At 45.1% G+C, this 23058-nt stretch overlaps 1 protein-coding gene across 2 annotated transcripts in view; it reads left to right on the top strand.

Annotated features, from left to right (window-relative positions):
- The window catches only part of LOC142258121 (cytosolic phospholipase A2 delta-like), a 64181-nt gene that overhangs the window by 10480 nt on the left and 30643 nt on the right, over window positions 1-23058 (top strand). Inside the window, exons 2-9 of one of the 2 annotated variants that reach the window (XM_075330591.1) lie at window positions 5166-5235; window positions 7817-7953; window positions 9645-9776; window positions 11359-11393; window positions 13233-13275; window positions 16137-16197; window positions 18531-18715; window positions 19616-19717. In XM_075330591.1, coding sequence (XP_075186706.1) covers window positions 5166-5235; window positions 7817-7953; window positions 9645-9776; window positions 11359-11393; window positions 13233-13275; window positions 16137-16197; window positions 18531-18715; window positions 19616-19717 — 765 coding nt within the window. Of the gene's footprint in view, window positions 1-5165; window positions 5236-7816; window positions 7954-9644; window positions 9777-11352; window positions 11394-13232; window positions 13276-16136; window positions 16198-18530; window positions 18716-19615; window positions 19718-23058 lie in introns of both variants that reach the window. The other variant, XM_075330590.1, reaches the window with a different exon arrangement.

Raw genomic sequence — 23058 nt, 5'->3', positions numbered from 1 at the left:
CAAATATACGCACATACCGCACAACACACACATTGCACAAAACATACCTCCCCCAAAACACACCACACACACACAAACCGCGCAACACACACACACAACGCTACACACACAGCGCTCCACAAACAACGCAACACACAAACAACACTGCTCTCACCCCCCATCACACCCAGACAACACCCAGAACATGTACAGCGCCCTACACAAACACTTGGTAACTACACACAACAACATCTATATATATATATATATATATATATAACAAAAATCATACATGAACTACACAATACGTAAATTCTAGAATACCCGATGCGTAGAATCGGGCCACCTTCTAGTATTTAATATTGACAATGGAGACTGCAATATTAATTATTTCATGTGACAATAAGTGTTTTTCATTGTTCTGTCTTTTTCATCATTCCTCCACTGGCTGCAATTATTAATAGTTTCCTAGCTCTATGTACAAACCAACAATAGGGCATATTGAAATCTAACGTTAAACCATACTTTTCGTGACTATCAGCCTGCTGCTATACATATTAGTTGTTGGCATCTTTAAAATCCAAAGTTTTGGCTATGTGCACATGGCGTCTTTTTCATGGGAATTCCATCTGAAATCCACCTGAAAACCACCGCAAAATCATCCCATAAAATAAACATAGTGGTGTAAAGTCCACCTAGAACCACAGTCTCAGAATGGCTGTGAAGGACAGAGGAGGAAATCCGCTCACTGAGCAGGATCCCGAGGACCCCAAAACCCTTTAATCCCTATACAGGGATCTGGAATTACTACAGGGCCCAAGATCGCTACCTGTGGAAGGCTGAGTTCAGAGGAGAGTAGTCGATAGGCAGGGTCAAAACCAGGATACAGAAAAGGAACAAAATCGGCAGACAAGAGCGTAGTCAGGAAATGAGGCTGAGGTCAAAACCGGAGATGACAGCGAGGTACAAAAAGGGCAAGTAGGAGAGTAGTCAATTAGCAGGCAGGGGTCAAAACAGAGGGATCAATATACAGAGATTAGCAGTACTACAAAACTATATCTGGCAGAGACCTGCAGACAAGAGGGGGAATTAGAAGGGTGTGGTGTCTTCCCATTGGCTGTAGCTGAAAGGTGGTAACTTCAGCTGGAAGACACACGTCACCATAGGTCCCAGGGGAACCCAACTTAGTGGATGGGAGATGCCTACGCCCACCACAGCCACTGGCATTGACTCCTCCCCTATCACTAGTACAGTCCATGGCAGGAATATGGCAGTGCCTGGTGACCGAAGCAGAAGTCGCAGGAGCTGGAAGTGGACAAGTGGACAGCAATGTGAAAACAAACGTACTGTGCACATGTTCCATCCTATGTCCCTTCTTTTAACTGATTCATGGCTTGGGACCCCTAAACTGGATGATAGAAGTAACATTTTCATTATTTGGCCAGGGAAGAGAGGGTAAGGTGAAGGCCACCGATGGTGAAGTTGCTGCAAGAACAGCCACCACAGCAAAATGAAAACTGGCATTTTTCGGAAGCAGTTTTGCCTGGGAAAACTCACCGGCGGTGTCTGAATCTAAACGTGCCATGTGCACATACCCCAATAGTGTACATATTGGTTTTATCAAGGTAAATAGTACAGGATGTGGAGACACGAGGGCCAGTGGGTGCTCTCGTCTGCTGACCTGGCTGTCTTCAGAAAGACTGCACAGACCATGGCTCATCCCACTGAACACTCGCACTCCTTCACCGTGGGCACAACACTACTCAGCCAACACAGGGTGCCGCAACCACACATTGGTAAGACTTTATTGGTTCACCAACAGGGAAAAACATATTTCACATTCCCAGCAAGAACACAAGATGGTACAAGCGACAGAGTCTCACCATTCTGCTGGCCCACCAGGGATTAGAATCTTTGTGACTTTGGTGTTTCCAGGGTCAACTATCCCAGTCAGCAGCACCCCGCTTTTGGCTGGCACCAACTTAGAGGAGATAGTGGCAAGCTTAGGATGCTGACCGAGCTCAGCAAGATATGTAGCCAGGCTACCAAACTGTCCCAACCTGGGTTCTCCAAGTGAATTTGTCAGCTCAGCATTGAGCAGTGAAGCAGTTCTGTGTTCTTCTAGCTGGTATCATGGATACTAGGCTGAAATCCTATAAAATGAATCTTGAAGCAGTTCTGTGATCCTCCAGCTGGAACTGAAGCTCCTTGGCTGAGGTCATGTAGAATAACGCTATGATGACAGAAGCAAGGCCCTTTTATACCCTCAGTTCTCTTACAGGATTGGTGGGGATGGCTGCTCTCTCATTGGTTCCTAGTTCAATCCGATTGCATAATTTTCCTCTGAATTATGTAGTCAGAAAGCAATCCACATTTACAGACAATAGGGCTCCAATCAGTCTGACATGACACAATGGCTAACTTCTCTTTATTTAACAAACAAAGGAACCATACATCTGGCCTAATTAAGAACAGTTCACCCTCCACATAAGTAGCCAGATGCTGAGTCGTCATAGAGTACATTTACCAATCTGACATAGGAAGACATATTTATTATTGTTTTGTTTTGGTTTTTTTTGTGGGGGAGGAGGTTTAGTGGTAATGCACAATCCCTGCTCTTATGAATCTTTAGGGCATACAAGCATCATAAGTGTGAGGGATCTAGGAGCCATAATGGAATGTATGGCCCAAAACACAAGTTAGATGCCTAGCAAAATGACCGATTTCGACCAAAACAAACAATTGCTGGCTGTTCTGGTGAAACAATTGATAGTTTTGACCAATATCTGAAGGACTCAGGCTCTGTGCCCATGTTGTGTATTTGTGTGCAGTTACGCTGCGTATTGCACTGCAGCGTAACTGCATGCGTCCTGCGTCCCCAGCACAATCTATGAAGATTGTGCATAATCCATGCGCACGTTGCGTTTTAGAATGCAGCGATTTGCATGCTGCCAAATCGCTGCGTTCTAAAAAGCAACATGTCACTTATTTTGTGCTTTTTGTATGCAGGTCCTGCTCTGTCTATGGTGGGGGCTGCATCCAGAGAGCATGAAATCGGCTTTTTCACTGCATTCATTACGCAGTGTTTCTGCAGCGATTTGAAGCGCACTTGTGCTGTTCAAATCGCTGCAGAAATTTCTGCAGGGACACAACGCAACGTGGGCACATAGCCTAAAGATCCCTATTGTTCAAAACATTGTTCTGGTTTGTTAAATTTTATTGCCTGATTATAAGCACTGGCTGTTTCATCGGACAAAGCCATGTCAAATGACCGATGCAGAATGAGTATTTCACCAAGGGGGTCTGCATCTATCTCAAAGTTGGGGAACCCTGATGTATACAGCTGTCAATGATGAGGTATTTGGAATTCCCAATCCTCTGTAGCATGACAGGGCGCTGTTCCTGTTCCTGAGATAGGTGTGGGTCTCATTGATGTAATTCGGAAGCTTGTATCCTTACGTAGACTGACACACCATTCCAGCATGCCAGTGGTGAGGAGACTTGAAGCTTTTTTTGCTCCTCTGGGAAATAGACAAACTCTGGTGCCACCTATTGGAGGTAGCAATTCTAAAAGTCAAAAGTGACCCTTTAATGAGTCTTGTCATATGACTTAGGATTTATGCCAGATCAGAACCTCAATTTGCAGACACTGTGTTTCAGGATGGTTGTCACTTGTCAGTGCAAAGTATGAGATCTGCTCTGGCTGTATGAGACGCTATGACGGGGTCTAATAATTTCCTAGAGGAGCGTTGTGGCTTAAAATCTCCTCACCACTGGTATGCTGGAATGTTGTGTCAGTCTCTTTAAGGAGAAAAGCTTCCTCTTTACACCCAGTCTTAAGGCCGCTTTACACGCTGCGACATCGCTCAAGCGATCTCGTTGGGGTCACGGAATTTGTGACGCACATCTGGCCGCTTTAGCAATATCGTTGCGTGTGACACATATGAGCGATTTTGAATCGTCGCAAAAACGTTCAAAATCGCTCATCGGTGACATGCCCCTCTATTCTCGATTATCGTTGCTGCTGCAGCTAGCGATGTAGCGCCTCGTTGCTGCGGCAGCACACATCGCTATGTGTGACACCGCAGGAATGAGGAACCTCTCCTTACCTGCGCCCGCCGGCAATGAGGAAGGAAGGAGGTGGGCGGGATGTTACGTCCCGCTCATCTCCGCCCCTCCGCTTCTATTGGGCGGCGGTTCAGTGACGCTGCTGTGACGTCGCTGTGATGCTAAACGAACCGCCCCCTTAGAAAGGAGGCGGTTCGCCGGTCATATCGACGTCGCTAGGCAGGTAAGTAGTGTGACGGGTCCGCGCGATGTTGTGCGCCACGAGCAGCGATTTGCCCGTGTCGCACAACCGATGGGGGCGGGTACCCACGCTAGCGATATCGGTCACTTTGCACTGACAAGTGACAACCATCCCAAAACACCATGTCTGCAAATTGAGATTCTGATCTGACATAAATCCTAAGGGGCACTTTGCACACTACGACATCGCAAGTCGAAGCTTGCGATGCCGAGCACGATAGTCCCCGCCCCCATCGCAGCTGTGATATCTTGTGATAGCTGCTGTAGCGAACATTATCGCTACGGCAGCTTCACATGCACTCACCTGCCCTGCGACGTCGATCTGGCCGGCGACCCGCCTTCTTATTAAGGGGGCGGGTCGTGCGGCGTCATAGCGACGTGACACGGCAGGCGGCCAATAGAAGCGGAGGGTCAGAGATGAGCGGAACGTAAACATCCCGCCCACCTCCGTCCTTCCACATAGCCGGCGGGAGCCGCAGGACGCAGGTAGAAGATGTTCCTCGCTCCTGCGGCTTCACACACAGCGATGTGTACTGCCACAGGAACGATGCAATGTCGTAGTGTGCAAAGTGCCCCTTAGTCATACGACAAGACTTTTTAAAGGACACTTTTGACTTATAGGATTGTTACCTCCAATTGGTGGCACCAGAGTTTGTCCTCTTCCTCCCTGGAGAGACTATTTGATAGATTTAATTTGCATCTTCTATACATCAATTACACAAAATGTACAAATTAGGAATAACCCTTCATGGATGCTCTGCTGTATTTTGCTGTACTTTTATCATAAAATGGAATTTGTTCATGGGAACAAATTTGTATAAATGTTCTCCATACTTTACTAAATTTTGAATTAATTAAATTGACTAAATTATTTACAGGAGGAGGCATCAAACTATGAATTAGCTGTGAGGATTCTAAATGCTCAAAACATCCATGGGACAGATGTTGGTAAGTTATTTCTTTTTGTATCTAACAACTAGTCTACCAGACCGTACTGTCTGGATCATCGTCCACCGGAAAAAAAAAAAGTTCTGACTTATATGGTATTTCACTCATCATTAGAAGAGACTCACTTGAAGACTAACTCTTTTTAGACAGGTGATTTTGTCTTTTTTCTTTTGCAGAGTTACCTTTTACAAGCAGCTATGTTCTCCTCTTACAGATTAACCCTTTACAAGCAGCACTGTCCTCCTTTTACAAATTATCCATTTTCAAGCATCTGTGTCCTCTTCCTTTATTTGGGCTGGATAACACCCAAGGGCATCTTTTTATATGGTTTGATAAATATGATTAGTCTGAACCAAGTAATATATAGGCTCTTAGTTGGAAGTGAAGTAAATTTTCAACTAATTTTGGTTTTTTTCTTTGCTGTCTTATGGTGAATTAATTTGTCACATTTGTAATTTTCTTTAAGGTGAGTATAGGAGAAAAATAGGTCAATTAATCCACCCATTGTATTCTATGGACTAGCAAAATGGTGAAACATGTCAATCTCATAATGACTATCTCCTAAGAATGGAGCAGTGGCCACACATGTCATGTCACCATCCTTTTTCTTTGTGACTGGTGGAGATGGCAGTTCGACCTCCACCAATCAGCAGTCTATCAGCAATCTTGTAATCTATGAGAGAGACCGATGGCACATCCTACCTTTCTAATGTGAAAAGGTACAAACTGAACATGAAACATAGTAACAAAAAGGAGATAGTTGCACTGTGTAGTGCTAAGATATGTGGAGCAATCACTATGGTAATATAGACATGCATTACTGCTATGAAAAACATGCAAAAATTGAGATACTTAGCACGCAAAAATGGCCAGTTTTATATGAGCCCAACAGCCAAAAGCAAGGTGACCTCTTTTTTGTTGGGTTCCTACCAAACTAATGCCTTTTTTGGGTTAAAAAACCTACAATTTATGGGCGGACAGAAACCTGCAAATAGAGAATTAAAATTGTCTGAGGCTGAAGAGCAGGTGTGCTTAATCAGTAGGTATAACCCTATAATCTAAGCCTAAGGCGATTTTAATTCTCCATATGCAGGTTCCTATCTACCAATAAATTACAGAGTTTTTCAACCCATAGAGAGGCATTAGTTTTGTAGGGACCCAATAAAAAAGAGGTCGCCTTGCCATTGGCTGTTTGGCTCACATAACACTGGCCATTTTTGTGTGCTAAGTTTCTCAATTTTTGCATGTTTTTTGTAGCAGTAATACATGCCTATATTCCCATATTCATTCTTGCACATATCTTTGCGCTACATAGTGCAACTGTCTCATTTTTGTTACTATAGTTCATATTCAGTTTGCACTTGTTCACATTAGAAAGGATGTGCCATCGTCCTTTTCTTAGATTACAGGGTTATGCCTTCTGATTGAGCACTCCTGCTTTTCAGTCTCAGGCGATTTTAATTCTCAATTTGCAGGTTCCTGTCTGCCCATAAATTGTAGGGGTTTTTTTTTAACCCAAAGAGAGGCATTCATTTGGTAGGGACCCAACAAAAAATAAAATAGGTCACCTTGCCATTGGCTGTTGGGCTCATATAAAACTGGCCAATTTTGTGTACTAAGTATCTCAATTTTTGCATGTTTTCATAGCAGTAATGCATGTCTATATTCCCATATTTATTGTTCCACATGTCTTAGCGCTACAATTTGCAACTGTCTCCTTTTTGTTACTATATCAGCAATCTTGTGCATAGGTGATAACATTAAATGTTAAGTGGAATAACTTTTTAATGGTGTCTGTGCAATGATCGTTGTACAGCTTGGCTACTTTGGCCTAAGTTCAACTGAGAATAGAACAACTGCCTAGAACGTCAGTGTCAAGGAGACATTTCATAGTTTCGGAAACCTCATTTTATAATGGTGAATGTCTGCTGAAATCTCAGATTGGAAAGCACCGAGTGTTAGCAAAAGAATTCAGACCAAACAAGTAGCTGGTATAAACCCTTCTCAGTGAGAGCAGGTGCACAAAAGCAGTGGTTTAATTTTTTTTTTACAATCCTTTTATAGAGCAGTTATGGGTTAATCTTTTAGTAAAATTCCTAAGTATGCCATTGGCTATATTAAAAAATATGCAAAAAGTCTGTGACGTGTATCCATTTTGGAACTTCCTCTGCAGCGCCTCCTATTTTCTGACTCCATCTCTTGCAATGTTTCTGGCAAGTAACATCTCAGCCATGAATTTGGACTTGCGCAGATAGCCAGTCTTTTATCACATCTGCATTCCGTTGCTTTGTATCAGTCTGCAGCTGGTGACCTTGGCGTACACATACTTTTCCTGATATGCTGCAGTAATCAGAAAACAGACTGAAATATATATTTTGTACTCTCACAGTAAAAAAGCATATAGACAAATACTTTGTATTCTCACAGTCAGGATCTCAACATCCAATATCAAAATTCAGAACCTATCCAATGGAACTACAAGTCTTCTACCTTTTGGCTTTACTTACTATAGGTTTTATGTTGTGTTTGTACTGTGATATACATGTTTAGCTTACTGAAAGGGATCTCTACTTGTACACAGTGAGCAAACCGGACTGCTATGTATGCTTGCAACTTCCAACATCTTTGTCAGATAGAAAGAGAACCAAGACAATTTGGAATAATGCGAACCCTGTTTGGGATGAAACCTTTCACTTCAGAATCCATAGCCAGGTTAAGGTAAGAAGTAATAATCTTATGCATGACAAAAAATAAGACCCTGTACAAACTCATTTCTGCAGTTTTTTACAGAGGTTATATACGGTACCTTGAAAAAGTATTCATACCCAGTGAACTTTTCTACTTTTTTTTTTCAGATCACACCTACAAATTGAAATGTATTTTATTGTGATTTTATGTGATATACCAACACAAAGTAGCACGTTTTTGTGGAGTGTTAGGGAAAGGATACATGGCTTTTTAAATACTTTTGAAAAATATAAATCTGAAAATGGAGTCAATACTTTGTAGGACCACAGTTCGCTGCAGTTATTGTTAGGCATCTTTTGGGGTCTGTTTCTACCAGCTTTGTACATCTAGAGGCTGAAATTTTTGCCTGTTCTTAGCACACGACCTCTAACTCAGTGAGATTGTATGGAGACATCTGTGAACAACAATTTTCAAGCCTTTCCATAGATTCTCAATGAGATTTAGGTCTGGACTGTGACAGGGCCATTCACATGCTTTGATCTAAACTACCCATTGTAGCTCTGGCAAGATGTTTAGGGTCATTGTCCTGCTGAAGGTGAACCTATGCCCCAGTCTCAAGCCTTTTTCAGCCTCCATCAGGTTTTCCTCCTGGATTGTCCTGTATTTAGCTTGTATTTAACTCCATCCATCGTCCCATCAATTCTGACCAGTTTCTCTGTCCTTGCTGAAGAAAAGCCTTTTTACAGTATGATGCTGCTAAAGTTAAAGAATACTGCAGGACACTTCATTATAGAAAGCAGACACCCCCAAAAGAAAGAAGACAGAAGACCCCGCAATCGTACTCGCTAGACGTCGAACAGGAGGATGCACACCCACATCAGATCACACATCCACATCAAATCACACACCCACGCACAAAAGACTGCACATCCACATCAGACCGCACATCCACATCAGGCCGCACATCCACATCAGGCCGCACATCCACATCAGATCGCACACCCACACACATCAAATCACACACACATCAGATCACACATACAAACATCAGATCACACACACAATCACACACAATCACACATCAGATCACACACACACGCTCATTTACCACATTGGGCGATACCGATTGCTTCTGGCCGACAGAGAATCCTAAGACGCAGTGTGGTGGAATGCATAGAGGACCTGCGGTTCCACTGCTGAGTCCTCCATATGTTCCACTGCACTGTGTCCCATCCTCCCCTGTTGGCTGGAAGTAATCGGTATCACCTGATGTGGTGAGTGTGTGTGTGCAATCTGATGTGCGTGTGTGTGTGTGTGTGTGTGTGTGTGTGTGTGTGTGTATATGAGTGTGTGTGTATGTGCGATCTGATGTATGTGAGTGTCGGCCAGAAGCAGGGGTGGACCGTGTGGAGCATACCTAACAGGAGCGCTCGCTGAAGATCGCAGGCGGACCTGGGAGCCATGCAGACGTCTGGGGTCTGTTAGTATGGTACTCCTGAGGAAGGAGGCTGTTATTTTTGGTTGGGGGGTTAAACTTACCCCCAAGTGTGTTTCCCCAAGAATAAGACCTACCCGAAAAATAAGCCCTAGCAATTTTTTCGTGGGAAAAAATAGTATAAAACAGTGTCTTATTTTGGGAAAAACGGTACATTCAGTCAACGTCTGTTGATTATAAGTTTCTGTCCAGAATAAAAGTTATAAATATTTCCTGGTATCCACAGAACATCCTGGAATTGTCTGTGCACGATGAGGACATAGGGACGGCGGACGACCATTTGTTCACCGTGAGTTATGACCTTGGAAACATTCCACTTAAGAAAAATGTGGTGGAAAACTTCATTCTAAATAAAGAGGTAATTGAATGGTGCTCACTCGGCACTCTTTAATTTTTTTTTTCCCTCCGCATACTGAAATACAGGCAAAGATCGGCAAATGCTCTCTTTTTTTTTTTTAAAATAGCTGTGATATTTACTATATGGAGAATAAAACAGATAAATATCACTTAATCATTAAATACACAAATTTGTACAAAATAGTCTATTTGCAATGTAAAGTATATGCGTTACGTACAATACGTTGCAATACAATTTGGTTCTAGTGGATTTATGCGTCTAAAACGTATATGTCTATTTTGACCCTGCAGCTTTATTATCCTGCGCTAAGCGTTACTGCAGAAAGTTGTGTTTGCTTACATAGTTATTCTTCAAGGGAACCTGTCACCAGATTTGGTGACTGTAAGCTGTGGCAGCCACCACTGGGCTCTTATATACAGTATTCTAACATGCTGTATATAAGAGCCCAGGCTGCTGTGTAGAACATAAAAATCACTTTAAAATATGCACCTGAATGGTCGGTGCGGTGCAGATGGGTTGGATGGGTGTCTTCATTCTCCGAGTGTGGCGCCTCCTCTTTCGGCCATTTCCTCCTTCTTCTGAAGCCTGGGTGCATGACACATCCTACGTCATGCACACGCGCCGGCATCGAGGTCCTGCGCAGGCGCACTATAATACTTTGATCTGCCCTGCTCAGAGCAGATCAAAATGCGCCTGTGCAGGACCTCAATGCCGGCTCCTGCTGTCGACTCTCTGGCTTCTGGTGACGTCATGTCGACAAGGCAGCTCCTTCTCTTCCGCTCTGCCCTGTTGATGAAGTGTCACTTCTGGCATCATACTGATTGATAGATAGCTCCGCTGCCTAACTGGAGGAGATGGCTGTCAATCAGCATGACATTTGCAGAGACAGCCTGTCAGCAGAGCGGAAGAGAAAGAACTGTTCTGTTGACGTGAGGTCAAATGACGCCACCTGAGCTGGGAAAGATTGTCTTCATGCAGAATAGGCAGATTGTTAAAAAAAAAACCTGAAGTCATGGGTAATGTCTTTAATGAGCTGCCTGAAAAAGCTGTTTCCAGCCACATAGAAAATTAATGGAGCAGTGGTTGAGCATGTGCTCTGCCGCTCCATCCCATAAAAGATCCCCAATCTGTTGATCACTGTGGGCCCCAGGAGTCGGACCCCATCTGATCAACAAGTTATCACCTAACTTGTTTTTTTCCGGACATTCCCCTTTAATCCAGTAAGTGGTGTTTTATAGATTTGTAGTTGTCGGCACACGTCAGTTGATTAACAGGACGATCAGTAATTTTATGATTGGGGACTGTCCTGTTGGGATCAGTCAGTGGCGCAACTCGACACTCATGGGCCCAATGCAAAAATTCCAACGACACCCCAATTATTGCAAGTCTTTAATAAAATTGATCTTTTGATATAGGCCAAAGATACTCTTTGGGGGCCCCCTACGCTCCAGGGCCTGGGTGCAAGTACATCCCCTGCACCTATTGTAGATACGCCCCTGGGATCAGCCGTGCAGATGGGTAAATCGATGTTTAAAATGTGAAATATTTACTAAGATTGTAAAATACATTTTCATAGTTTCAGGAGGAGCTTCAAGTGGAGTTTAATCTGGTATTAATGTGAGTATCAAAAATATAATTGCCTGCCTTTAAAAACTTTATGATTTAAGAAAAATGTTAAAATGCGTTTATTCAGCAACATATAAAGGGATGTTTTGGAAAAGATTTGTAAAACATAACGTGTGCACCGTATGCTGATAAATGGATTACAAAAATGATGTAATAATCAGTAATGTGATAATGGTGTGTATAGAGGTGTTGGTGGCTCTGCCAGCAGGTTACACTGGGGTCCCTTTTGTGATAGGTCCCGATCCGTACCATGGTTTACTTTCTATGTCATCAAAGTATGCGATACAATTTATACTAAAACAAGGGCTTTGTAGAGATGTTTTACGAATAATCCAGTAGAAACTATTACCCAGTGGGGCATCATGGCAGACCTTTACCCAATGGGGCATCATGGCAGACCTTTACTCAATGGGGCATCATGGCAAATCTTACCCCAATAGGGCATCACGGCAAACCTTACCCAATGAGGCATCACGGCAAACCTTACCCAATGGGGCATCATGGCAAACCTTACCCAATGGGGCATCATGGCAAACCTTTACCCAATGAAACATCATGGCAAATCATACCCAATGGTGCATCATGGCAAACCTTTACCCAATGGGACATTATGGCATACCTTAAACAATGAGGCATCATGGCAAACCAAATTCAATAGGGCATCATGGCAAACCTTACCCAATGGGACATCATGGCAAACCTTAAACAATGGGACATCATGGCAAATTGTACCCAATGGGGCATCATGGTAAACCTTTACCCAATGGGACATTATGGCAAACCTTGCCCAGTGGGGCATCAAGGCAAATCTTACCCAATGAGACATCATGGCAAACCTTTACTCAATGGGGCATCATGGCAAATCTTACCCCAATGGGGCATCATGGCAAACCTTACCCAATGGGGCATCACGGCAAACCTTACCCAATGGGGCATCACGGCAAACCTTACCCAATGGAGCATCATGGTAAACCTTACCCAATGGGGCATCATGGCAAACCTTACCCAATGAGGCATCACGGCAAACCTTACCCAATGGGGCATCATGGCAAACCTTACCCAATGGGGCATCATGGCAAACCTTTACCCAATGAAACATCATGGCAAATCATACCCAATGGTGCATCATGGCAAACCTTTACCCAATGGGACATTATGGCATACCTTAAACAATGAGGCATCATGGCAAACCAAATTCAATAGGGCATCATGGCAAACCTTACCCAATGGGACATCATGGCAAACCTTAAACAATGGGACATCATGGCAAATTGTACCCAATGGGGCATCATGGTAAACCTTTACCCAATGGGACATTATGGCAAACCTTGCCCAGTGGGGCATCAAGGCAAATCTTACCCAATGAGACATCATGGCAAACCTTTACTCAATGGGGCATCATGGCAAATCTTACCCCAATGGGGCATCATGGCAAACCTTACCCAATGGGGCATCACGGCAAACCTTACCCAATGGGGCATCACGGCAAACCTTACCCAATGGAGCATCATGGTAAACCTTACCCAATGGGGCATCATGGCAAACCTTACCCAATGGGGCATCATGGCAAACCTTACCCAATGGGGCATCATGGCAAACCTTACCCAATGGAGCATCATGGCAAACCTTACCCAATGGGGCATTATGGCAAACCTTACCCATTGGGGCATCATGGCAAACCCAATCTACTAAAAGTACAAATACATAGGCCAAAGTGGAAAGCGGCTTTTTAATTTTCTTTTAAAAAAAGAAAGTTTTTTTTATAACGTAAACCAAGGTGCCGCTGTGAGTTGATCCTTGACTTTTATATATTCTTTTTTATTGTTCCAGCCCAGAATCACAGAAACAAGTCACTACTAATGGAGTCCTAGTGGTAAGTGATAAAAATGGGTGTAAAAAAAGTTGTAGTAGTAATAAAATGTGTGCAACTAGACATTAGCAGTATCTTTTCTTGCACTCTCGTAATTTAGGCAATTGTATATTTTACCATAATTTTGGCTCATAGTTGAGCGGATGCCATTAAAACGTAGTTGCCAGGTTCCAGCAGAATGTTGACGCCATTTATATCTTTTATATTCTGCTAATGAAGAGAGGAGAGAAGATATTGTGATGACCATGAACGTTTTTTCACTGCATTGAGAGACACCTGTAAAAGGGTTATCTGTGGCTTTTTTTCTTCTTCTATGGGGCAATGCATTTATCTGCTGACAACCAGCCTGTGTTGCTCTACGATGATCTTTCCTGGCTCAGAGTAGTCATACACCGCTCCTGGTGGTGACTCTCCTGCTTCTTGTGATGTGACATAGACAGAGCACTTCCTTCTCTTCTGCTCTGCTCTGTGAACAAGTTGTCACTGCTTAGTTCTTGTTGATTGACAGTTGTCTTCTTGCTGCATTAGGCTGAGCCAGCTGTCAATCAACATGATGTCGGCTTTGACGCCCCATCGACAGAACAGAGTGGAAGAAAAGGAATTGCTCTGTCTATGTGACGTCACATGAAGCTCGAGACTCATTGCTCTGTGGCCGCTCTGAGCCAGGAGAGATTGTCACAGAGCAGCATTTCATCACACTAAGCAGTTCACAAAGGTTTATGGGTCCCCCAGAAGTCATTTACTCAAGGTAAGTCTATGGGGCCTCATTTTGAGTCTTGTAGACTTACAATGGGAAAGCAGCTACCGCTATACATGGTAGATGCTGTGTGAACTGGCAAGGCTGAGGATCGGTAGCAAACGTGAACAGGAGAAAATGAAGTTCAATAAATATTGTAATACACTTATTCTACATCACATACTTATTTAGAAAAGATTAGAGGAAATATTTTCCGGGGTGCTAAGCTGGCCCTAAGACTATGGGCCCTGCGCTCACCCTGACCCTGGAGGTACCTTTGATGGTAGGGAGGTCCAGGTCACCACCCTAGGCCCTGTCTCCTCCTAATACCTCTCCTCAAACTATGAACCATGGGATAGGCCGGACACCAAGTAACAACCTCACAAAGACACAGACAAGGGTATAGAACTGAGACTCACTCACAATGCAAATAACCACAGAGGAGAGACAAAACAACACCAGAGGGAATAAACCAAAAATGGGAAGGAGTAATTCACACAGGGAACTATCAAACCGAGCAAACAACGATTCACTGGTCACCAAATAGAAGAATGCTACGGACGCCGGGATATCGCAACTGCAAGTAGAGACTATATTCGGCAATGGTACAGAAAACTCCCCAAGACTTAAGTAGGAGGAGACGAGCTGGAAATGGTGATTAGTAAATCTGGTTCACTGAGAAGCCACACACTGCTCCTGATCAGGGCAGATCAAAGTATTGTAGTGCGATTATTCCTACAGACACTTGTTTAGCAATTATTGGAATGTTTATGTATCGGAACGTGTACCATCAGGCTGGTCAGGAGGACGGTGGTGGCTTTCTCTGAGCTCCTTCACATTACTGGCACAATAAAGTGAGAAATGGCATACACAAATTCTGCATAACGATGCTAAATAATTACCACAATATAGTATAATATGCGGAATAAGGACCACAGTATAAGACCAAATCGCTAATATAATACAAGAAAGACAAAGAACAAGAGGCGATCCAAATAGGTCCAATTATATTTTATTAATAAAAGTGCGGACAGGAAAAGGGAGTCAAACCCGGCATACATCACTGCAGTTAACATATGCACTAATTGTGCAAAACATTACATAGCGTCAAGATTGTGAGCACATATGCACCGTCAAATAATATAATCTGCTTGAATTATAAAAGAGTTTATTTCTTCTTTATATTTACTTTATAAATATCCCTTAATAATATACACAATTCAATTCTCCCTATATGCACACAGGGAAAAAAAAAGTTATATATACTGTGGAAACCACATAAATTGCTCCAGGTTCAAATCATGGAGTATATACTTAATTCATGGACATAGTCCCATAAATTGACTACGTCCACAGATTATAGAGCGCTCTATGGGTTGTGCTTTGAGCTGCGTATGTGGTTTTTTCATCAGATACTGCCCTTGATTTCTCTTCCATGCATGTGAGGATTACTGAGTTATTACACTCTTCCAGGGACATTGATGGTTCCCCTTTTGATATATTAAAACGATCTGTTGATAGTGGTTATATCATATCCTCTATGCACCCTATGAGTTATTGCTATGCAATTTATGGGACTATGTCCATGAATTAAGTATATACTCCATGATTTGAACCTGGAGCAATTTATGTGGTTTCCACAGTATATATAACTTTTTTTTTTTCCCTGTGTGCATATAGGGAGAATTGAATTGTGTATATTATTAAGGGATATTTATAAAGTAAATATAAAGAAGAAATAAACTCTTTTATAATTCAAGCAGATTATATTATTTGACGGTGCATATGTGCTCACAATCTTGACGCTATGTAATGTTTTGCACAATTAGTGCATATGTTAACTGCAGTGATGTATGCCGGGTTTGACTCCCTTTTCCTGTCCGCACTTTTATTAATAAAATATAATTGGACCTATTTGGATCACCTCTTGTTCTTTGTCTTTCTTGTATTACTGGCACAATGTCCAGTCTGGGATGTCCAGTCAGAAGGTGTAGGTCGGACACTCGGCACCGTCACCAATTCACTGATATAATGCAGCCACATGTGAGCACATTGAACAGAGCTGCCCTGTACCTTTGGTCTTTGGCCCTGAGATGATCATTTTGGTGATATATGACTTTTCTTGCAGTGTCCGGAGATGGTGTCTCTGGAAGTGGAAGTACAGAAAAAAAGGAAAGAACCCTTTAAAAGTAAGTGCAATAAAATAGCACAAGTTTTTCTTAGCTTTTTTTTCCCCTACAAATTAAGAAATACAATGTTTTTAGAAATATCAAGGTGCAAATATACAGAATAAAATCAAGAACCTAGTATTTATCTTAAAAAGGGAGTACTAAATATGGGTTTTATGCCCCGAAACTGGATCATGACCCAACACTAAACTTCCATGTCCTCTGCTAGGACTGGAGGACTTTGCCTTTTCTCTCCGACCCCTCATCTCAGAGCCTTAAAGATATCAGAATTGGACATGAGGGACAAATGTTAAAAAAGCAAGAAATCAAGAAGTGACATACTGTTGGTGCTAATTGGCTCATCACATTATACTTGGGTTCATCTAATACCCATACACAATAAATAAGAATGTTAAATGATTTCCCCTTTCCTGCAACTTTCATCTCATATGATGGGCCTGAAATGGAAGATTGTTGATGATTGTAGGGTGAGATGTTGATCAGTCATGTCTGATTTTGGATTGCTGATGTGATGAGTGTGTCACAACCTAATGTGATCTCGGGGGGAATCTGGCATCTGGGATCAGATGGTCACATCGTGTTGTTGATCGCAGATCTCCTTTAGTGCCCGCTCATCGTATATCCTTATTTAAAGCGTATTTAATTCCATCCAGGTGCTGAAAAGGTTAAGTTTCCTTTCTATCCTGCAGTGATCTAGCAGTTAGTTGTAGCCTTAGCTGTAGCCACTCCCTTCTGCTATAAATATCCTCTCCTCACTCCTCCCTATGCTGGCTATAGCTCATACCTATGCTGTCCACTTTGAAGGAGCCAGTCTCTGGAGAAAACTGAGGTGCCGTTCTGTTGCAGCTGAGAAGTTTCTGCTGGCGAAGCTGTGCTGTGTTATTTGTTGTGTATTTCCCCCTGGTTTGTCTTGCTTTCCTTGTGTTGTCTTATTGCAGTGGCGAGAATAGCATCTTGCTAGCGAGTTCAGTGCCAGTGAGGGCCTAGGCATGTAACGGTGCACGGGTGAAGGACCTATCTAGGGATGTTAGACAGTGTTAGAAGGGGACTCCACTCCTCTCTCCCTAGTGCCAGGGCCTTCCGTTGTATTGCTACCCTGGCGTTCCCTCTGTGTTGCGCCACTCTCCGGGACTCCTCTCGAACCTGGCGTGAGACCTGCAGTCACATTGTGACAGCTGATTATATTTTTTTCCCAGAGATAAGTCTGACATGTTGGAGAGCAACTTTCTCATAGAGAAAACAAGAGTACTTGCTCCTGTGAGAGGCGGCCAAGATGGCCATCAGCAGAGCGATTAACCGAAGCATCATTTGCCTAACAGTCATTTAATGTGTATGGTCGGATTAAAACTAGAATTTACTACAGGGTAAGTATGGACTATTTTTAGGCAGCCCCAATTATATTAAAGCTTGACAGGACAGAGTCCCTATGACTGGACTTGCTCTCTTTATCTGTAATGGTACAAATGTGTACATGTCAGGCTGTCACGGGTGACAGTCATGTGGTTTCTGTCCATAGAAGGTCACAGTGTTTGGCTGTGCAGAATGCTCCCTGACCTTCTATTGTTCCTGCTGTCAGTATTCATTGGTATAGGTAGTTTTCCTGCTGGATTCATCTCCACCTTCTGGACCGAGCAGGAGCTCGACTTCCACCCAGCTGCTGATCATCAGCATTCTCTTGGTGTCTAAATACCCCTTCCTTTCTTGCTTGGACTGGTGCTGGGGATATTATTTAGTTAATTCATGTCTTGGTTGTAAGCAAGTGGCTTGTACTCCTCTGTGGTATCTGTACTAAAAACTCTGCTAAACGTCTACCTGTGTAATTTGTGGATAACTAGTTGATGCATTTTCCCCCTGTGTGTCCTCCTTGTGTCTTCTATAGTGTTTAGTGGGGTTGACGAAGAGCTCATCCCACCTGTTCCTATTTAGGGTCCAGCACTAGGGATACCAAGGGTCAGGTAGCCAACTCTGTGCATAGGTGCAGAACCTATCTAGGGTGGTGAGGGACCCCAGGGACCAGCATTAGATTTAGCCAGGGATTACCATCTCCCCCCTCCCTATACACAGGGTTTCCCTTCCCTTTCGCTGTTCGTTTGGTACTTCCCTGTACATAGCATGGCACAGGCCTTTTAGATGCAAAAAGGTGACAAGACAACGCAATAGTCATTTCATGGAGAGGTTCATATTAGTGACTAGGTTGAAGGTACAATAATGGATAATCCTTGGTTTAGACAGGTTACAAAAAGACCAAAATGCAATCCTAGATAGATACTGTAAATACTATGATGATAATATTCTAATAGATTGACTTATATTTTATCCCCTTACATATACAGATAAAACGGAGCTGGCCCTCTCTGTACGAGGCTCTTTTGAAGATACGCACAGGATATTACTACAATCCGGCTCTAGCCATCAACTCAATTCACGTGAAACTGCAATTTTTCATTTTCCAAGGGACTTAGGAACAGAAATGACGGCTTCCCTGAGCCGAGTTTACTCCAATTTTGATGTCACCTTTGTAAGTGGTCTATTAAATTCACAACCCACGAGTCGTCTACCAATGTTCGGTTCATAAGAGTTGTCATTTGTCTAAATCATGTACCTATAAGACTAGCTGAATAAAGCGATAGACAATGAGCTCCCTCTAGTGGTTGTGGATTGCAGTCACAATTGTGATATAGATATATATATACAGTATTTAGCAGGTATCAGCAAAAAGCCAAACAGCCATTGTAAAATTTGGTGCAATCACTGTCAGTGAAACAGACCAGACTACCGCGCGCTGCACAATTGCTGATTGAGTGGTATGCTGACCATGTGTGGTCCGTAATATACAAATGCACACATTGACAATATGGCCGTGTAAAGAAGGCCTTATAGATAAACGGGCGGGTAGCCTGGAGGTCTAAAACACAAAAATGGATGTTTTCTCTCGATGTGTGCTTCCTGACAATAAGGCTATGTGCCCACGCTGCGGAAAATGCGCGGATTTTGCCGCGGATTTCTCGCGGAAAAGCCGCAGATTTCCCAAAAATCTGCAGCAGCGGCACTTCCCAGCCATTTCTATGGCTTTTTGGAAATGCTGTGCCCATGTTGCGGATTTTTCCGCAGCGGATTTGGTGCGGATTTTGATCCGGAAAAATCTGCAACATGTCAATTATTCTTGCGGATTTTGATCCGGATTTTGGCTTCAGAATTGGGGAAAAAAAAACGCACCAAAATCCGCGGTAAATCCGCGGTAAATCCGCGGCAAATCTGCACCTTTGAAAAGGTGCGGATTTTGCGGGAAAGCCGCGGATTCTCATGCAGAAAAATCCGCAGCAACATTCTACCGTGGACACATAGCCTAAGGCAGGGGTCGCATTTCTCATGTTATGCCATGAAACCGCTTTATGACTACTTCAACTTTTTCTTTCAGAGCAGTGAAACAGAAAATGATGGTTGTAATCAAACCACTGTACCGCTCAGTTTAATATCTCCTGTGGAGGATTATATTAATGTCCAAGTACCCGCAATGGAAGTAAGTAGTATTTGATTGGAAAGTGCAGTTTTTTATTTTGCCCAATTGCAGATGTAATTGACCATAAGGCCCAGTGCCCAAGCTGCATATTTTGACACGGATTTTGATGCAGAATTTCAGAAATCTGCAGCGAAATCTGCATGTCCATTGTGAAGCCAGCAAAGTCTATGAGAATTCAGAAGTGCTGTGCCCACGCTGAGTATTTTTCCCTTGCGTATTTGGTGCAGATTTCTTTTTTTCTGCACCAAATCTGCACCAAATACGCAAGGGAAAAATAAGCAATGTGGGCACAGCACTTCTGAATCCTCATAGACTTTGCTGGCTTCACAATGGACATGCAGATGGGCAATGAGCCCCATAGGGGTGAATGAGCCCATGACTATCGGGAGGGTATAGGGTAGGAAGGGGTTAATGTTGAGGGAATAGGGCTGTGTAAGGGATTAAGGGATTGGTGGTTTGGTGAGCGGCGAGGATTGGGCCAGAGGTCATGAGGGGTGGGGAGAAAAGGGGGGGGTTTATAAGGGGCAGTTAGTTGCAGTACCTCCTCTTTTGCCGTTGGTGCCAGTCGTGTTTGGTCAGCATCGCCGGTTCCAGAATGGCTGACCTAGCTGCGCTGTTGGAGTGGGTCCGTGGAGCCTCGGAAGTCCTGGGAGTGGATGTGGTGCGGGAGCAGCTGCGTGCGGCCTGTGGGGACGGAGCGATGGTGCCCTCAGCTGTGGCTGCGGCTGCAGCACCCGGACCTGTGCTGCGTGCTCGGCGGTCGCGGCCGCCGGAGCGTTACTCCCCCAGCGGGAGGGGAGCGAGATCCAGGAGCCCCTTACGGGACCCTCCGGGGCAGGGGAGCCCTCACCAGCCTGCAGGAGCTTTGCCGGCCTCCGGGAGGAATCCTCATCGGAGATCCTGCGGGCCAGAGGTGGGCGGAGCTTGTTTGCGGCCTACTTCCGGTCCGCGGGCGGCAAGGCCCCGGTCCAGATTAACAGCAGCCCCCGGTGATGTGCCGGCCGGGGGCAGAGCTCTGCGGAACGATGTGTCGGTGGGAACTCCCTGCAGACGGCAGGGGAGACGTGCGGATAGTGCAGCACAGGAGCTGCAGATCGCCAGCCAAAGGGCTGCGGGGGATGGGTCCAGCAGCCGGCAGGGCCACAGCAGGATGTCGGTGGTGACGGTCCCCCCCCAGCGTGGATCGTGCTGGGGGGAGGACTCAGCGTATATCGGAGGCCGGACGGCCTTCCTGCAGTCGGCAGGGAGGGAGACCAGTGGGGATGGCAAGTGGAGCCGAAGTGCAGCAGCCGACCTCGGGATCATCGTGGGTGGACGGCGGCAGGACGCCGCGTCGGGCGACACGAAAAAGGTCCAGCAGGAGGCGATTGGAGGAGCAGGGTGCGGTGACCGTGGGGGTTGACGGCCGCCAATCGCAAGCTGTCCCCTTGCTGGTCCCCCCTGAGGTCCTCAGCGGCGATTCGGACTCTGGTGACGAGGACGGAAGCGACAACACAGCGAGACGGATGGAGCGTCAGGAGACTCGTGATACGGCTGTTCCGGATCCGATTCAGAGGCAGCCCGGTGAGCGAACGACGAGTATGCTTAATGTTGCGGGTAGTGTGGGGGGGGTGTCTTCTGTGTCGGCGAGTGCGCAGGGCTCTGGGGTTCGGGAGCCGTCGGCGTTACCGGGGGCAGAGTTTTGGGGGGCAGTTATTGGGGGTGTTGCAGGGGCTGTCGGCTGAGCGAGCAGGTGCGAGCGGGTCTGGTTCTCCGGCGGGGGCTTGGGTGGGTCCCTCGGGTGGCGTGCCGCCGGTGGTGGCGGCGCAGAGTGTTGTTACGCAGGGAGCTGCAGTGGCGACAGAAGCAGGACAGGTGGCAGGAGTAGCGGCCGGGTCGGGCGCGGAGAAGGACGGGGAAAAAGAGAAGGAAAAGGAGAAAGAGGATGAGGTGGTGCGGCTAGATGATAGGGCGCGGAGCGTGGTATACGTTTGCTTCGAGAGTCCGCTGGGGGTGCATTTAAAAAAGGAGGTGAGGGAGAAGATATGGAAAGGGGAGTATGTGGAAATTTTTTCCCTGCTTCCCCTTGAGAAATTTAACTTGGATAAGGTGAAGCCAAGCGACTCAAAAAAGGAGAAGGAGGATGAGGAAAAGAGGAGGTATAGGCTTATTCCCAGGACATTTACCAACTGGTTACAGGCCTTTGCGATCTTAGCCAGTGTCATTGGGGAAAAGGAGCCGGAACATTGTTCCGCACTTTTCGGGTATATGGATTCGATTGGGGAGGCGTATAGAGTGTACGGCGGTTTAGGTTGGTTGAGGTACGACGAACAGTTTCGGCAGCGCAAGGCTCTGCGGGCCGGACTAAAATGGGACCACAAGGACATCTCCTTGTGGATGAGGTTAATGACAGCCCCGGCTCAGCCCTTTCGTGGGGCTGCCGGGGGTTCGGGTACAAGCAACGGGTCTTCGGCGGGTCAGAGAAAAGGAGCTTGCTGGCAATTCAATGAGGGACAGTGTAAATTTGGGGCCTCGTGCCGTTTCAAGCACGAGTGTTCCGGATGTGGAGGTTCCCATCCTGTGTCCAGGTGCTTTAAGAAAGGGAAGGGTAAGCCCGGGGAGGGGGCTGGAAAAAGGGAGGACGCCGGTGAGGGTAGAGGCGATGCTTCCCTATTTAAGTAGGTATCCGGATGTACGGGCGGCCGAGTTATTGAGGAAGGGTTTTACTGAGGGTTTTCGGATTCCGTTTGAATCTGGGGCCCCAGTTTTTCGCCCGGGTAACTTGAGGTCTGCAAGGGAACACCCGGAGGTTGTGAAAGAGAAGCTGGACAAGGAGGTTGAATTAGGGAGGATGGCGGGCCCCTTTCAGGACCCACCAATTTCCAATCTTCGGATTTCGCCATTGGGGGTGAATCCCAAAAAAGAGCCGAAGAAATTTCGGCTCATACATCATTTATCCTACCCGGCTGGGTTGTCGGTGAATGATGGGATATCACCTGAGCTGTCAGCGGTTTGTTATGTTTCTTTTGACAGAGCTTTGGATTTGGTGCGGGCAGCCGGGCGTGGGGCCCTGATGGCAAAAGCGGATGTGGAGGCAGCTTTTCGCTTGCTCCCAGTGCATCCGGACAGTCAGCATCTGTTGGGATGTATGTGGGAGGGAGAGTTTTATGTGGACCGTTGCCTGCCCATGGGATGTTCTATTTCTTGTTCTTATTTCGAGGCGTTTAGTTCTTTTGTGGAATGGGTAGTCCGGGACATGGCGGGGGTGCACTCCGTGATCCATTACTTGGACGATTTCCTTTGTGTTGGGCCGGCAAGGTCCTCGGTTTGTTCATTGTTGTTGTTTACGTTGCAGCGGATAG

Source organism: Anomaloglossus baeobatrachus, chromosome 12 (assembly GCF_048569485.1).
Source record: "Anomaloglossus baeobatrachus isolate aAnoBae1 chromosome 12, aAnoBae1.hap1, whole genome shotgun sequence".
NCBI lineage: Eukaryota > Metazoa > Chordata > Amphibia > Anura > Aromobatidae > Anomaloglossus > Anomaloglossus baeobatrachus.
The sequence above is the reverse complement of the archived record's forward strand: the minus strand, read 5'-3'. Positions and strand labels throughout refer to the sequence as shown.